The sequence below is a fragment of the Protopterus annectens genome, chromosome 8.part0 (assembly GCF_019279795.1).
Source record: "Protopterus annectens isolate FY-2018-M chromosome 8.part0, PAN1.0, whole genome shotgun sequence".
Taxonomy (NCBI): domain Eukaryota; kingdom Metazoa; phylum Chordata; order Ceratodontiformes; family Protopteridae; genus Protopterus; species Protopterus annectens.
In genome coordinates, this window is record NC_056741.1 from 900,967,124 (window position 1) to 900,984,460 (window position 17,337).

General features: G+C 41.8%; 1 protein-coding gene across 1 annotated transcript in view; it reads left to right on the top strand.

Annotated features, from left to right (window-relative positions):
- KMT2B (lysine methyltransferase 2B) overlaps positions 1–17,337 on the top strand; it is a gene marked incomplete in the record, with an annotated part of 4,527,268 nt that overhangs the window by 1,520,495 nt on the left and 2,989,436 nt on the right. Inside the window, 1 exon segment of the mRNA XM_044079325.1 lies at positions 11,672–11,767. Within this exon segment, the coding sequence (XP_043935260.1) occupies positions 11,672–11,767 (96 nt within the window).

A 17,337-nucleotide genomic window follows, 5' to 3' on the forward strand; every position in this document is an offset into this window, starting at 1 on the left:
CACCACTAACCCTGGCAACACTTCTCATTCTCACCAGCATCATTTGCATGGTGATGGACTACATCGTCATGAACCTCATAAAGAGGGACATAGGGAACCAAAGATCTCTAGAGCCTAACCAATTTGGCTTTTTAGAAGGTAGATTATACATTTTAATATTGGATGAGTTATTTGAAAGAGTTAGAGAACTAAATAAGGATAATTCCATATAAGCGAATTACCTTGATTTTGTTAAGGTTGTTGTTACTATATCCAGTCTGGCATTGTCAGCAAGCTGAACAAATTCAGTATAAACCACCCTTTGTATCCCACTGGATTACCAACTAGATCACTAGTTGAAGACATTCTCTTAACAGTCAGTGGCACACTACTCTCCAAGAGACTTTTCACCAATGGTGTACCCCAAGGCACTCTTTTGGGACGACATCTGTTTGATATCTTCTTCTCTGGTGTCAAACCTGACAGTAAAGGCCTCTAATTGACCAAGTTTGTGGACAACTGCAAGCTTGAATCCTCCAACTCCCCTTAACACTTGGATCTTTCAAGATGGCCTAATTTGGCCAAACTTATTGGTCAGGAACATGCTTTAATGCGGAATAAATGTAGCATCCCAGATTTTGGAAACAGGAAGTCTTGCATTCTTAAAACATAAATGGCACCCCCTTTAAAGTGGTAATTGTCATTAGAGACCTGGGCACCTTCATGGATAATAGGCTCTTCTTTGACCACCACTGTCACTGGGAATGTTTGCTACCTTAACCAACTGATTATTAAGGGAATCTCCTCTTGGATAAAAAGAACAAACAAAAAAAAAAGGTCCTCTTTCCTTTGTTCCCTTCCCGTATCATGCTCATAGTAGAATACACTCTGCCTTTTGATATGCGTTTGCTCAAACATCTAACCAAGTTGCAACACAAACACAAGGGACCGTAACTCTGTCTTGCAACATAAATAGGACTTGGGTGTGGCAGGTACCCCTTTCAAATTCCCCATCTGTGGAGCAAGCTCCCACTCTTTGTAAAGCGAAGTACATCTCAAACAGTCTTTGAATCTTACGTGACAGATAAATGGGAAACTGCAGTTTTTCCCCAGGCACCTATCCCCCTTATCCCTTATGGACATGGTGGAACAAACAAACAGATTGAATGTAACAGAGGGATTGTAGTGGCTAGGATTCAAAAGGCTTAGCTAATTTACTGTGTAGTAGCAACCTATAAACCTTTGAAATTGCAAAATGCCCTTGGCATTGTATTCTTATATATATTCAAGTGAAATGCTTACCAGCAACTATACCACCTGCCATATTCCCTACTACTTTTTTTTATTCCTCAAATGTTTTTTTTCTTACACTTCCAGGCAGTTTTTGTTATAATGCCTTTAGGTTTCATATTCCAAATTTTATTCATTCTTCCAATAAACTAATGTCCCAAGTGTGCTGCTATAGTTTCCCTATAAATCACCATCTACCCTATCTTTTAATAGGGTCTGTGAATTTAACAGTTTTGTGAATCAGTGATTTCAACCAGTTCTGAACTGATCTATGCAAAGAGGATTTCTCCATACCTCCATACTACAAAAATTCTGGATATGATTTCAAGCATACAGTAGCAGGGATGTAGAACAAAGCTCTCCTCAAAAACATAAGTTGATTGCAGTTTGATGATTATAACTGCATTCATAAAGTTTGTTTTTCACACTGCTATCCTGAATACTTAATTTCCATTAAGTACTCATTCCTAAATGTGTGAAATGAAAATAGTGTTTCCTCTTAATTTTTGTATGTTTAGTTCAAAATGTTTGTGGCACTTGTCTTCCTTCACACACTAGATGTTTTTTATGCTTTTTTGCTGGGATTCAGAAAAGATTACAGTGAGGAGGAAGCCTTAAAACAATTGTCTCCTTTTGGTAAGCCTTTCCAATTCTTTAACCACCCTACCTCTTGGGAAGGCACTACCGCCATAGGTCTGATAGTACTAGTGTAGGCTTTTTTGATTCAGAGACATGCTAATGAACCAGTAATGAGGTCTTTGTCTTGCCTGCCACATTTGGCTGTTAATCACATTTTTTTCACCAGTGTTAGGCAGTTATCACAAGTGATGAGCCTTTTTCTTCTGTTGTGTTTACTTCATGCATTTAATGTAATTTCATTTATGATTAAACCAGACAGATATGTCATGCCTCATATTCTAATTTAGCTTTTTGATATTATGGACATCTCAATTCACCCTAGAGATCTTGCTGTCTGTTTACAAACTTTGTAAACATTTTTTTTGAGAGAAAATTTGCTAGCCACATAATTTCCAAGTCGTCAAACTGTACATCAGTTTTTGCCATCTGGTCAACAGTGTTAAAACCACTCCCTATTTTTCAGTCTTTCTGTTGATTAAATTATCATGAAATAGATGAGCTATAGTTTAGAATTATATGATATGATATTGTGTCAGTTACAGTTAAGGGTAAATTACATGTCCAAAATATATCTTAGGAAAACGTAATTCATCAGAACAGTTCTGTCAAATCTGTCAGTCACCAGAATGCCCCCACATGGAACGATCAGGGCCTTTTGTAGAGGGTGGATCATATCAATGTTAAAGGAACTGAAGGCAGTTATTCTGTCTCTTCGAGCTGTCCACTCGCTGTGAGTGCCAAATCCCTTTAAGGTTTATATAGACATTTCCAAATTATGTGGTACATCAGCAAGCAGGTAGGGTACAAGGTCTTACCTTCTTAGCACAATAGCCCTTCAAGCACGGGAAATAGTCATAAATTTGCAGGTGACCATGCAGGTAGTTTGTGTACCTTCAGAGCCTAGTCTTGTCAGATTCTCTCAGCAGGTCCAGGACTCATCTTCATGAATGGATGCTTTAAAGAGATGAGGTTCTGGATATAGTTCATCAGTGGGATATTCCTCAAGTAGACCTCTTTACCTCCTCTCTGACCTAGCAACTCCCATCGGTTCTATTCCAGTCCCAAGTCCTTTGGCTTGGAAAGTAAACGTCATGTTTCTGTCTTGAAAGGAATTGTTCCTTTATGCTTTTCCTGTTCTTCCCAAGGTCCTTCACACGGTTGAGAAGGACTATCCAAAAATCTTGTTGGTTCCATTTTGGCCCAAACTGTACTGGTTCCCCCTCTTATTCCATCTGGCCTGGGGCAGTCATTGCTAGTTACCTCCCCACATGGACCTTCTCACACAGGGCAAAAGCCGTTGTCTTCATCCCCACCTGTCCACTTTTCAACTGATATTTTGGGTGATAGTCCAGTCCTTTCTGACCCCAATTTTCTGAGGACATGTTTAGAGTCCTACAGTAGGCCAAGAAACCCACTACCAGGACATCATACCTATCCAAGTGGAAGAGATTTTCTCTTTGGTATGTTAAAGTTCACCAGGATCCTTTTTCAGTAGGGACCCCTTGGTTCGTTCGTTCTTGTGTGAACTGCTGCATGCTGGCTTAGCATATTCTTCAATGAAAACTCACTTGTCAGCAATCTTTGCCTGTCTGCCACTGAATCTGATCTCTAGATTTGGGATCAAGCAGTTTCTAATAAGTGATGTTCATAGTCTTTCACTGTTGCAGTCATTACACTTTGGTTATCTTGCTGGAAGGCTACCCGCAGTGGGCCTGAATTCCAAAGTCCTGGTCTGGTGTCGGTTGCTGTCGCCTCTTCCCTGACGTCAGTGCGCCAGGGGTTTATAAGATGCAGCCAACACCATTTTATCCCATCTTTCTTGCCGTGTGGTGCCCGAAGCAAAAGCAGTTCGCAAGTGCCGGTCAGCCGGCTCCTGAGATTTTCAAATTTGAATTTCAAAACCGAAGTCTTCAATAAAGCTTAGTGTACCCCGTTGGGGAAACTTTTTCTTGCTCCAGACAGATGTCAGTAAAAGTTAACAATTGCATTTCTTGTGGGAAGCAAATTCTAGATTTGGGATCAAGCAGTTTCTAATAAGTGTTCTTCATATTCGACCTATAAAAAAGCATATTTCGCCTTCTTGGTGTCTTAATTTGTCCTTGAAAAATTGACTCAGACTCCATTCGAGCCTGCCACTTCTTTAGAACGCTGCAACTGGAAGACTTTTTTATTGGTTGCTTTAACCTCTGCCCGACAGGTATCTGAACTCCAGGCCTTGTTGGCAGTCCCTTCTTTTTCATTTTTTCAGAGAGACAGGACATCCTCTTTATGAATCAATCCTTAATTTATACCAAATGGGATTAGTGAGCTGTCTCTTAGGCTATCCAGCTTTTTTTGTTTTTCTCCTCTCTACAGTTTACTAATGAAAAAGTTCTTCATTCCTTAGATTTGCATAGACGGCTCAAACATTAAAGCAAAGGCCTTTCATAAGATTTTCTTACTAGACATTGTGTATAGCAGTTTCTAAGCAAACCATTTCCTCCTGAATTTTTCAGGCCATTTCCTTTTGTTGTTTTCAGGGCAAGCAGTTGTCTGCTTCTGTTAGGATTCATTCTACTAGAGCAGTGGCTTCCTCTGGGGCTTTCTTGGGGGGTTTGGACACCCAACTGAAGCTGCTACTTGCATTCAACTAAACATTACAGATTAGACATTATTTCAAGAGCCGGGGCAGGTTTTGCCAAGGCTGTCCTCCATGGATATGTGGAGGGTTCCTCCTTGCCTTCCTCCTCCCTACCTTCTAAGTTGATTTTATACTCTCCTAGAAGTGATGAATTCTGCGACAGTGAAATGGAAGAAAATAGTACGCTTGTGTAAAATCTTAACATAATAGACATGTTTTACTTTTCACTGTTGCAGTATTCACTCCCTCCCTTCTACCCATTCTTTTTTGTCTTTTCTGTGGGTGGTCTTTCAGACTTAGAGGTTCTTCCCTTTCTTTTCCTCCTTTCCTTTTTCTGGATGTACATGTCCTTCTTTGCAATGAGTATCCTAGTTCTCCTGGGACACTTTACTTTTGGATTGGGAGTGTTTGTACTTCACCTTTATGACCTACACTTCCATGGTGAGCATTTGTCTGATGTAAAATGCTCCTGAGTAATAAAGGCTTTGGTATGTTGGACAAACGAGCTATTCTTGGCAGAGGATCAGGGAGGTAGTGAATACTGCAACAGTGGAAAGGACATCTACTGTTATGGTAAGATTTGACACAACTGCAGTTGTACAAAAATTCTGTGGCATATACCTCTACAGTATCTCGCTGTTCTGATAAACCTTCAAGGCTTCTTGGTAATGCCCTCTCCTCAAAGACAATATGGCTACAGATAGGTTGGGGAAAAAGATTTATACCTCCTCTACTCTGGCATTCAGGCCTATTAATTATCAAACCCAGGTAACCAAGTACATGTTATCCATACTGAACTCCTTAACCAAGGTGGTGATGAGTACTTTGGGGGGGGGGGCAGATTCCAAGCAACAGATGTCCTTAATTTGGCTGCTCAACCGGCCAGACAGCATGGAATGTAACTGTGATGCTGCAGAGACCATTCTAGAGCAGCTGCTGCTGGCTCTTTCATTTGCAGGTATGTGAGGTTGTGCAATCAACCCCTGCCAGAAGATTTCAAAACCTGGTTTATTGAGCTTACTTTAGACAAGAACCTTTTGTTTGTCCCACAAGCTGCCAACTTAAAGCTCTTCAAGAGCAAAGCAATGAAAGACTGCAGACAGATTATTTTGTTTTTCTGTGCTTAGGTACTAATTGAATTACCCAGCCAAGCCCATTTCTTTTGTTAGAAGGGGCTCCAGACCCATTCATAAACACAAGAAGGCTGCCAGAAAGAGATTCCCAGAAAAGTCAGAGGGATCCTACATCTGTGAGGCCTCCCTTCAGAGAAGGATCTCTGACTGTCTACATATTAAAGGCCTCCAGCTCCTTGGTCCTGCCCTGTCCCTCTTCAAAAGGCTTATTCCATCAATCTCAAGCTAGGAAAAGGTCACCACAAACTACTGGGTGCTTTCTGTTATAAAAAGCAGTTATCCCTGTTCTGTAAAGAGCTTCCTTCTTTGAAAGCCGTGCGTGTTGGGTTGGGTGGGTGTCTGGACAGGTACCCGCAGAATTCAGGGCAGATGATAGCTGAAATTCCAAAGGAAAGACATCACCCTGAAGTAGATGAGGGCACTCATCCAACATCTAAGCCAGGTGCTTTTCGAATATTTACAGACATGAGTCATGTGGTACATAAATGAACAAGGAGGCACCAGATCTTGCCAACTGTGCAGGCTAGTGCAGAGGACCTGGGAACTTGTCACCCAGAAAAACATGCCCTTGCCATTTATATCCCATCACATGATAGCTTGTTGGCAGAGACGTATTAAGCAGGACCTTCGAGGACCCTGAAAAGGCAAGTGTTCCTAGACATACTTCACCGTTGGGAAATACTACAAATAAACCTGCTTGCCTCACAGACAGCTCCGCCTGGTTTGCACCAGTAATTCTTGCCCCTTTGCCTGGAGGACAGAAGCTTGCTCATTTGCAGACAGGGAAGATCTTCTATGCCTTCCCCCAACTTCTTCTCTTCACAAGGATCCTGATAAATATACAGAATGAAATAAAGCTATTACTAGTTGCGCCTTTTTTGACCAAGAAAGCATTGCTTCCCGCTTTTTCATCTAGCAAAGGGCAAACATCGGAAACTGCCACACAAGACATCTCATCAGTCAGCAGAAAGGATCATTGCTACATCCCATTTTGTCATCCCTAAATCTAAGCTTGTAGATGATAGGGTTCTGATTTTTTTTTCAGGTACCAGTTTTCAGAAAATGTAGTTATGCTTCTCCAAGAAGCAAGGAGAACCACCATTTGAAAGTCCTACATAGCCAAATGGAATATATTTTCTTTTGTTACTGTAGGAATAACCAGGATCCCGACAAATCAGAAGTGCTTTTCTTGCTAAAATACCTGTTTGAGCTCATGTATATGCAGTTCTGGCCTGCACCTCTTTCAAAGCCCAACTGTCATCTTTGTCTGCCTACCTGTCCATCAACCCTTTTGTTGTGTCGATACCTGAAGTCAGACAATTCTTTAGAGGGCTTCTGCTTCTTGGATCACCAAGAAAGACTGTACCCCCCCTCTCTAGGGACCTCAGTTTCATGCTGGAAAAGTTCACAATGCCTCCTTTAGAACCAGCAGCCTTAACAAGTCTCAAATTTTGCACCTGGAAGACTATTCTGCTCCTGACTCTCACTTCAGCAAGTAAAGTCTCTGAACTGTAGGCACTTATGGCCATAACTCCCTTTATTTTCCGCAAAGATGAGGTGACCCTGATGGGTAATCCCTCCTTCATGTAAAAAGTAGTGAATGAGCTGTCTTTCAACCAGGGCATCAAGCCACCTGCTTTCTTTCCTGGTCCACAGAACTTGGGGGGGGGGGGGTGACGACTTCTGCATGCTGTAGATGTTCCCAGACATCCTAAGTTTTATTTGGGCAAGGTCAGATTTATTTAAGTCTGATCAACTGTTTCTGTTTCATGGACTTTTAGCTGGGCCAACCAGTTTTTAAGCAAACCATTGCAAGCTTGATCTGGAAGTCCCATCTCCTTTTGCTACTCTGCATGACAAACCTTTCCCCTCATTCCCTCAAGCTCACTCTACCCAAGCAGTGGCATCCTTTGATGCCTTGAATTGGAAGCCAGGTCTGTATTGGAAGTTGCTGTCTGGTGGTCTGGTCACACATTCACTAAACACTACAAAAGTGATGCCTTTTCAAGGACTGAGCTGCCTTTGCAAGGTTAGTCCTCTGTTGCCTCTTGAACAGTTCCTCTGTAAACTAGCCAGTCCCCTTATATTCCCTTCAGCTTTGGAAATTGCCCACTGGTTTGGAATATTGCAGCAGTGCTTTCCATTATGATGGAGTGCAGTTATGTAAGAACTATAGCATTAGATGTCCTATTGATCATTGCAGTATTCTTTCCCACCTTCCTTCCCCTCTAAGTTGGTTACCATCCCCTCTCTCGCTCACACATAATTTTCCTTTCTGCCATGTAGACAAGACCCTTGGGCCAAGGAGACTTTGTAAACTGTTCATGGCATGTCCCTTCTAGATGACCAGTCATTCTGTCAGGGTTATTCAGGCTGCTGGCTTGGAGATTGTCTGAGAATCTTCACTCATACTGCTGCTTGTATACCCCTATGCCTACAAGCTGAGGTCACATGTCAGACATAACGACCGAGGGAAGGTTAAGCTTTGGTAACTTGTCTATACATCATTAATTAAGAATACTGCAGCAATGATCAGTAGGACATCTGCTGTTATGGTAAGTTCTTACACAACTTTACTTTGTGTGAGTTGCTCAATTCTGGGCTGGCATATTCACCATCAAAGCTCAGTCATTTGTCATTTCTGCTTGTCTGCATTTGGATCTGCCATTATCCTCCAGATTTTGAAGTTAAATCATTTTTAGAAAACGCAATTCACATTAGAACCCTGAGAAAGCCCAGTCCACCTTCTTGAGACCTTTATTTTGTTCCAGAAAAATTGACTCAGCCTACTCTTGAAACCTGCAGCTTCTTCTACTTTGCAGTTATGTACCTAGAAGACTGTTTTGCTGGTGGCTATTTTGTCGTGACTGAACTTCAGGCACTCATGGCAGTTTACACCTTTTTTTATTTTTCAGAGTTTTTGTGTGCACGAGTCCTTTTATGAGCAAGGTGGTCAGTGACTTGTCCTTAAATCAGTCCATTCACCTTTCCTTCTTTTCTCCCTTCACCTCAGGATTCTGGTGAAAGGATTCTATACTCTAAATTTGCATAGACTACTCTGATATCTGGATAAAACTAAAAATGTTAGAAAATCTGAGCAAGTTTTTCATGCCAGGAAATTTGGTTTTGACTGTTTGTAAGCTAACCACCTCCTTTTGGATTTCTAAGGCCTTTTCTTTTTTGCTGTTATATTCGTGGTAGACAGCTTTCTTCAGTTCATGTTCATTCTACCAGGGTGATAGCCTCTTCTGGTGCTTTTTTTCAAGGGTTTAGATGCTAGATCCATTTTGGAAGCTGTTACCTGGTCTTCTGTATATACTTTTAATAAGCACTACAAGATGGGTGAAGTATCTGGGGCCAGAACTGGTTTTGCAAGGGCCATCGTTCATGTTTTTAGGAGGATTCTTCAGTCACTTCCACCTGCCATCCTCTAAAGTAACTTTTGTGCTCGACATTTAGTAAGGAATACTGCAACAGTGATAAGGAACAACAAAGTACAGTTCTGTAAGAAGTTACTATAACATTAGATGTCCTACTTTTCACTGTTAAAAGTATTCCTTCCCTCCCTACTCCTCCCCTCTTTTTTTTAGTTTTTGTTTTCTTGCTCTCTGGCCGAGGGGGTCCTTCTTTCTCCCATTTCTGGATGCCCATGCTTTTTCTTTTGTTCCTCCTGGGTTGCTGTAGTTCTGCTGGGGTAACTGCAGTCTGAATATTGGGTGCCCCTACATCACTTATATGTCCTACATGTAGGATGCAATGTAGCACCTGGAAGGCCTTAAGGCTTTGGTATGCTGGATGGGTGACTCTCCATTGTAGGATATCCTTTTAGTAAGGAATACTGCAGCAGTGAAAAGTAGGGCATCTACTATTATGTTAAGTTCCTACAGAACTGTGCTTTTTTAATTGTGTGTGCTGCTGGAGGGAGAACTGAATCCTTTATACATTAAATTACTAAAGTGATGCCCCAGAGTTGATGAATATTCTAGACTATGAGGTAAATGTAAATGGCTTGGTGTTTAAGTGTTACCTTGGAGATGTTAAGGTCTTCCAACTCCTTATCCTCTAATTGTATACAGTCTTGCTTTATAACAGGACGGTGTCTGAGTTTTGAGTAAAACTATAATAATTTGAAAGATTGTCAGATAAGGTATTGTGTAGAGTGTTTACCATATATTAAAAGTTTTCTTAGTGCTCTTATTCGTATTTAAGTGTTTGAGGACCAGGTGAGTGTACAGAAGCTAACACTGAATGAGTTAACAATGGTGTGCTGTATGTATTTTTCAGGTGCTGGTATGAATAGAGGATAGAGCCCTGGAGGTAAGACTGTAACTCAGAAGTAGCATAATGACACCAGAGTTCATAATCATGAAGTAATCACATAGAAAATTGAAATTAAAGTCTGGGAAGGTTAAAACCAAAGGATAATCTGACCTTGATACCTAGTTTGTACTTGTGGTGTGTGTGTTTAGAATTTCTAGTGACACAAGGACCCGTAAAAGATCAACTGTCCTGAATTTGTCAGTATGGACTGGAATTTGCTTTTAGTTTCGCAGAAATTTTGACTGAGAGAAGATTTTTGTCACTTGTGCATTTCCTCCTTTTTTAATTGCTTACTAGTGAGTGAGAAATATGAGGCTGTCAGAGTACCTCACTTTTGAACCAGTTTATAGGCCTTTGTCTCTACAGATGTAGTGTGCATTTCCTATTGTATCCAAAGCCCTAAGAACTCTATACCAGTGTCTCAGTAATTTGTGGAATCATTTGATGTCTCATTGTCACTATGCCAGGAGCAAGCAAAAATCTGAGTGTCATTTTTTTTTTTTTTTAACTTCTTTGCCTAATATTCTTTAGCATTTCTTTATAGTCTCCTTTTCTATGACAGGTCATTTGTCTTGCTGTGGACAATAATATCTGGGTTCCTGCTAGTGAAAGCTGTTGCTTCTAGCAGTTTAGAGGCTTTGTATCTTGTCTTAATTTTGTCACAGCACCTAATATAAACTTAATACTACTGTATACTACTGATTGGTGGTGTATCTTAGCTCGAATAGCTCAAAAAGCTAATCTTTCATATTTTTTCTAGTTTTTTTGACCAGAATAGTTGGACCCTGTCCCACTATCTGATGGTTTAAGCTAACAAAACTCTAGGGTTCTCACAGTGCTTCATTTCTAAGATTGTTGAAAAGTGTCAGGTTAGTAGTTAAGTGCTTCACTCTTTCTAAAGTAGGAGGGCTTGCTAATTGTAAAACATCAGTAGTAGTAGGCGGCTGGGTCTGAGAGAGCAAAGGGATAAAACCCTGATTGGAACATGCAATTTGGCAATGGAAGGGCTAGATGGGGAGGGTGGGAATGAAAACCTTGACTCCAGATTTCCCCTCCACTTATCGAAGAAGGGAGGTGTCGATCCGATGTGAGACTTGTTTGGTAGGGGCCAGATGTCTAGCTGAAGAGCTGCTGATTGCATTAGGCTTGTGCTATGGTTTGAGATGCAGCACTTTTGCTGTAGGTGGCAGTCAGGCATGTAATTGTGTACACTTCACTAGTCCTCCACAAAAATGGCCCTATATCTGTGGTGCATGCTCTTTAATGATGTTGTGGTTAGACCATAACGCACAAAAACACTTCCTTATGGAAAACGACTGTAATTCTGTGTTTTTTTTTTCCTTGGTGCCTACTGGCAGCAGAAGGAAATGTAGGAGGGTGGACAAGATGGATCTTTTGGGGCTAAGAGCTCTGTTGGTGGTGGAGAAAAAACAGGTTATATTAATCTGAACTTTCATTTTACTCTCGAGTTCCCTGTGTGACATGGTAATATTGCAAGAACTTTTGATTGAAATGGTCTCCCAAGACAGGAGCCTCATTACTTAATGAATTTCTTTTTTCTTTAGCAAGGTGAATGTGATGAGTAAAAACTAAAGATAAGGTTGGATTTGACAGAAATTTTGCAAATCTTTGTTGGGAATCGTGCAGTTTTAGTCTATTTATTTTTCTATTTTTTATTTTAACATTACAGCCTCTTCTAGAGTGTGAACGGTGTCAGAATTCTTACCATTTCACATGTCTTGGACCCAACTATCCAACAAAGCCTACTAAAAATAGAAAAGGATGGGTAAGTTGTACATTTTTATAACTCTTTAAAGCATTTCACTCCACATTCTGTTATGTTTTTCTCTCTTGTAAAGCCATTCATAGACACTTATTAATGACTTTTGGTTGGTTTCATGCCTGTTTTATTGATAGAAGCACATATAATATATTTATTTTGCTTTTTTTATAGGATTATTTTCCTAGTCACCTCCTTTCACAGCTCCCCATTAGGCCCTGTACTTCCCCAGCCCTCCTCATGTCAGGTGGCAGTCTCAGGTACAACTTACTCAGGTATAACTTAGAGGAGGTTCTTGGACTTTTAAGATCTTGCTATCCCTCCAGTTCATGAAGCTCTTGTGGATGTTGGTCAGCGTTCTTGGAATCCGATTTTCAACAGCTCCCCTAGACATGAGCTTTATAGGGTGTGGATCTTTACAAGGTTCTTTATAAAAAGCCCTTTCAAATCTAGATATAGAGTTCCTGAAAGCTGCTGAAGGAAGTAGTCTGGCTCAGATGTATAACACTCTTCCTGTCGACAGGGAAAGCAGAGTGCTTGATGTTTTTTTTTTTTTTGGGGGGGGGGGGGGAGTACACCTCGGCAACCTTGGCTTTCTGGGTCTATAAATATTCAGATCCACAGTCTGAAGTAGCAAGAATATATCCTAAAGTGGTTACAAGATTGTTGTTAGAGTGCAAAATGAAACCCAAAAGGCAGTTGTGATTTTCCAAGCCCAGACTGTTTTTATTGTTTGGTAAGCAGGCTGTGTGGGGATGACTCTGTAGATGCAGTGTCCAGGACTGCTACGGTACAGTCAGTTGTCAGGAGGCATTTTGTTCTGAATAACCAGTCCCCTTCTGATGGAATGAAGACTGAATGTTGTAATGCCCCTTTGTGTAAGGAGTTGCTCTTCAGACTCCCATCTTACAATGGGTTTCAAAGGAAAATGGTGTTCATAGGTTCATAGGATTGTAGGTACTAGGCTATTGGCCTTAGAGCCTATATAAGCCTAGCCAAAAAGGTACCCTGGCATTCGCCACCCAATAAAATTATTTTCCTGTCAAGCAGAGTCGCAGAGGTGATCCCTGGGGTGCATTTCCTATTTCTCATCCAATCATCAAGCTTTTTCTTAGAGCGTTAATGAGCTTTGTTTGATATAGATAGGTAGTTTGTTCCAGAGTATGGGAAGTCTCTGGGACAGGAATCTATCCCTCCAACATGTTCTGTTTATTGTGGTGACAAGGTTTAGGTCCCTAGAGTGTGTAGCTCGGAGGGATTGGGATTTCTTTAAGTGGAACATGTCCAACAGCTCTAGGTTTGAGACAGCTTTGTATGTTAGGCAGAGGTCGCCTCTGAGTAGGCGATATGTGATGGAGAAAAGCTGGATTATTTTGAGACTGTCTGCATAGGGCATCTGTTTGAGGCCGGTAATCCTCTTTGTGAGGTATTTCTGCAGCCTTTCCAGTTACTGTAGATGTCTTGTGAGGTACGTACCAAAAGGGGCATTGTACTCTATAATGGGTCTAATGAGTGACAAGTAGAGGGGAACAATGACGTCTTTTTTTCCTGGATGAGAAACCTCGTGATGAGGTGTGCCATGTAGGATGTTCTTCGTGTTTCACTGAAGCAGTCATTACATTTGCGTAATCTGCTGGCAGGTTGCCCTCAGTCAGCCTGAGTAACGAAGTGTTGGGTCCTGCATCGGTTCCTGTCCCCTCTTCCATGACGTCAGGTCATCAGGGGTATAAAACATGCAGCCGAAGCCATTTTAATCAGTCTTTCTTGCCGCACGTTGCCAGAAGCAGTTAAAAAGTGCCGGTCAGCCGACTCCTGAAATTTATCGTTTTAGAGTTTCAGAACCAAAGTCTTCAAACTGAAGCTATGTACCCCGTTGGGGAAATTTTTTCTTGCTCCTTACCGATGTCGGTAAAAGTTAATTGCATTACTTGTGGGAAGCAAATGCATCATAAGGATTTTCACTTGTACTGTATTCCTTGCCTAGGCCCTGATCACAACGTGCCTTGCTGTCGGTTTTGTGCTAAATTTAACCACCACACTATTAAGCGTCTGTATATTTTTGCTTCTAAATATTTTGGTTCAAGATTTAACTATCCTGAAATGTCTGTTAGCAATCCGACTACCGGAATTCACAAAAAACACAAGGAAAAAGACCAAGACAGACCGTCGAGGTCCAAAACCGACAACGAAGCTTCTCCTAAGCCAGTCGCCGGTACTCAGTGAGGCACTTTTGCAGCCCCTGATGCCCGCTACTTTTGAGTTACAGGCCTCTACCAAGACCCATTCAGACTCCGGTATGCCACGAGATTTTTAAGTATTGAACCCGTGGATGTCTCTCCCTTGGATGGGTCCGGAGCCGCTGAGCAGGCACTGGCTTCCGAGGGTGTTTTCAGCCCTCAACATTTGTATATTAAACAGACGCCATCATCAAAAACAAAGCCAAAATCTACTTCTATGTCTAAAAAATTAACGCATGAGCCACGTGCTCGGGCCCCTATGCCTAAAAAACAAATGATCAAAATGGCTGAGGGTTTAATTACCTTGATAAGGGGTTCCAAACTCCCCCCCCCCCCTGCTAAGAGCCCTAGGCAAGGCACTGATTGATTATGAATCTTCAGATCAGGTTCCCATTTCTTCTAATTCCTCTTCTGATCGGGAAATTTCTATTCCACTTTGAGGACTCTGATGCAGAGGAATCCATCCCTTCTGCTTCTCCTGAGGATTACTCTTTTGGAGAGACTTTGCATAATTTAAGAGAACATTTTCACTGGGAGAGTCAGGACTTTTCTGAATCCAAAAAGAGGCTTAGGGATTTTCTTCTTCCTCAGCATAGGCCTTTGGCAATACCTCCTCTATTAGACATTGTTGATTATGTATTCTCAGAATCAAGCATGGCTCCTGATTCCCTGCCTCCGGCTCCTAGTAAGCCAGATAGATATTACAGGGTTCCCGACTCTCACAACCTGCTGCTGACCCTGAAACTGTTTCTCAGGGTCCCAAAGGTGTTAAGGCTTCTACAGCCAAAAATCTTACCCCTTCTGACAGAGACTCCAGGGCGCTGGATAGATGGAGAAAGAAGGTTTATACATCTGCAACCTTGGCAATCAGGGCTTTAAACTGCCAGTTTCATATGCTTAAATATCAACAGCATGTTATGGGCTTACTGAAATGGAAAATTATGTTTATTTCGGATTCTGTGGAAAATAGTTAGAAAATTTATTGCATTCACCAGAACAGGTTGGAAAGCATACTTTGCAATGTTGTTTTGATTCCTTGGAAGCCTCTTGCAGGGCCGCCATAACTGGATCTGTGATAAGAAGGCATGCCTGGCTCAAGGAGCAAAATCTGCCTGCTCATGTTAAAGCTAAATTGTTAAATTTCCCTTTACAGCAGTACAGTCTGTTTGGCAATAAGGCAGAAGAGGTTTTAAAGAAAATGGAAGACAAAGCTAAATCTATTCAAACTGTAAAAAAATTCTTGCAAGTGCAGCCACCCAGGTTCAGTAGACACTGGACTACTAAGAACTGTTTCTTTCCTGTGTCCCAACAGAGCCACTCAGGGCAAACCCAGATGCTCCAAAGGCTCCAGATTTCAATCACAAGGATCTTACAAGTCAAAGCAATGGGGTACCTCCACCTCCAAATCAGGAGGTGGTAAAGCACAGCCGTACAGTAAACAGTCTCAATGACTTTCCTCTGCCATCTCAAAGCACGCATTTTTTGTCAGCCCCCTTGGGGGAAAACTAGCACTTCATGCTCAAAATTGGCATTTAATTACCCAGGACAAGTGGGTATTAAACATAGTATCCCAGGGGTGCAGATTTCATTTCCACACATTGCCAATTTCAAACGGATGGCCAGATCTGCCACCAAACCAGTGGGCAGAGGCCCAGAAACCAGTCATGTCCCTCATGGATATGGGGGCTATTCAACCAGTGCCAGAAAAGGAAAAAGGACAAGGATTTTGGTCAAGACTTTTCCTGGTACCCAGAAAAGACAAAGCATATGGGGTCCAATTCTGGATTTATCCATTCTAAATACGTTCCTTGACTTTCCAAAATTCAAAATGCTGACTTTACAACAGTTACTGCCTATGCTAGGCAAGAATGCCTGGTTGGTAACTCTTGACTTAAGAGGCATACCTGCATATCCCAATAAGGGAATCTTGCAGAAGAAACCGCTTCAAAGCAGGCTTTTTGCATTACCAATTCTCTGCACTGCCCTTTGGCTTATCTAATGCGCCCAGGGTCTTTACAAAGTGCCTGGCACCAGTAATTGTATTTTGCAGACAAACATTCAAATTTATCCATATCTGGACGATTGTCTCTTTCAGGCAGAGGACAAGGACACTCTTCTTCAACATCTGGCGTTTGTAAAAAGGCTTCTAGCATGCCTAGGGTACACCATAAACGAAAAGAAATCATAACTGGTACCCTCTCAAATTATAACATTCCTGGGTGCAAGCTTGAATACAACTGCCCAGATGGCTTACCTCATGCCAGACAAATTCAGTTGACAACATACTTCAAACAAGTGGCAACAAAAACCCAGTTGTCTGCAAGACAAATTCTGCAGGCTTTGGGGTTCATGGCATCCTGCATTCTACTAATTCCATATGCGAGACTGCATATGAGGGAACGTAAATGGTACCTAAAAAGCTTTATGGAGTCAACATTGTCAAAGCCTAGAAACAATGATTCCTCTCATTCCCTGCCTGCCCTGGTGGGCAGAGGCATGTCACCAAAACAAGGGACAGTCATCCATTCTACTCCCTGCCACCCAAACCCTAACTACGGACTCATCAGACTATACTTGGGGGTCCATCTGGCAGGGAGATGCATTCAGGGCAAATGAAGCCCAAACCAAATGCATCTACATATCCACCAGAAAGAAATGCTAGCTGTTTAGAGTGCTCTGACAGCCTTCAAGGACTTTTCATCCAGGACAACTACTGATAAAGACGGACAACACCACAGTTATGTGGTACATAAACAAGCAGGGGGGTACCCACTCCTACCCCCTTTGCAGACTAGCCATAGCCTTGTGGAACACAGCCTTGACTTACCAAATGCATCCTCAAGCTCATTTCCTGCCAGGAAAGCAAAATACTCTGGCAGATGACCTAAGCAACAGTCTTATGGACCCACACGATTTGAAACTGGACCCACAAATCTTTAGCATGTTAACACGAAAATGGGGGAGCCCAGACATCTATTTGCCTCTCCCCAAAACTATCAGTTGAACAAATTCTGCACAAGAACCCATCACAAAAAAGCATGGAAAGTGAATCCTCTATCCTTCAGCTGGAAAAACCTGTCAGTCTATGCCCCCCCCCCCCCGCCTCTACTCTCCAAGGTCTTACTAAAATTCAGACAGGAAAAAACAAAAATGATTCACATTGCTCCGGACTGGCCTCGCCAACACTGGTTCCTACTTCTGAGGAATGTGTCGCACCTTCCTTAGTGGTGCCTGCCTCAAAAGCCTCACTTATTGTCTCAGCAGAACTGTCAAATTCTGCACACTCATCTCCAAACTTTGAATCTTGCAGCCTGGTTAATCATCTAATTTCACCAACCA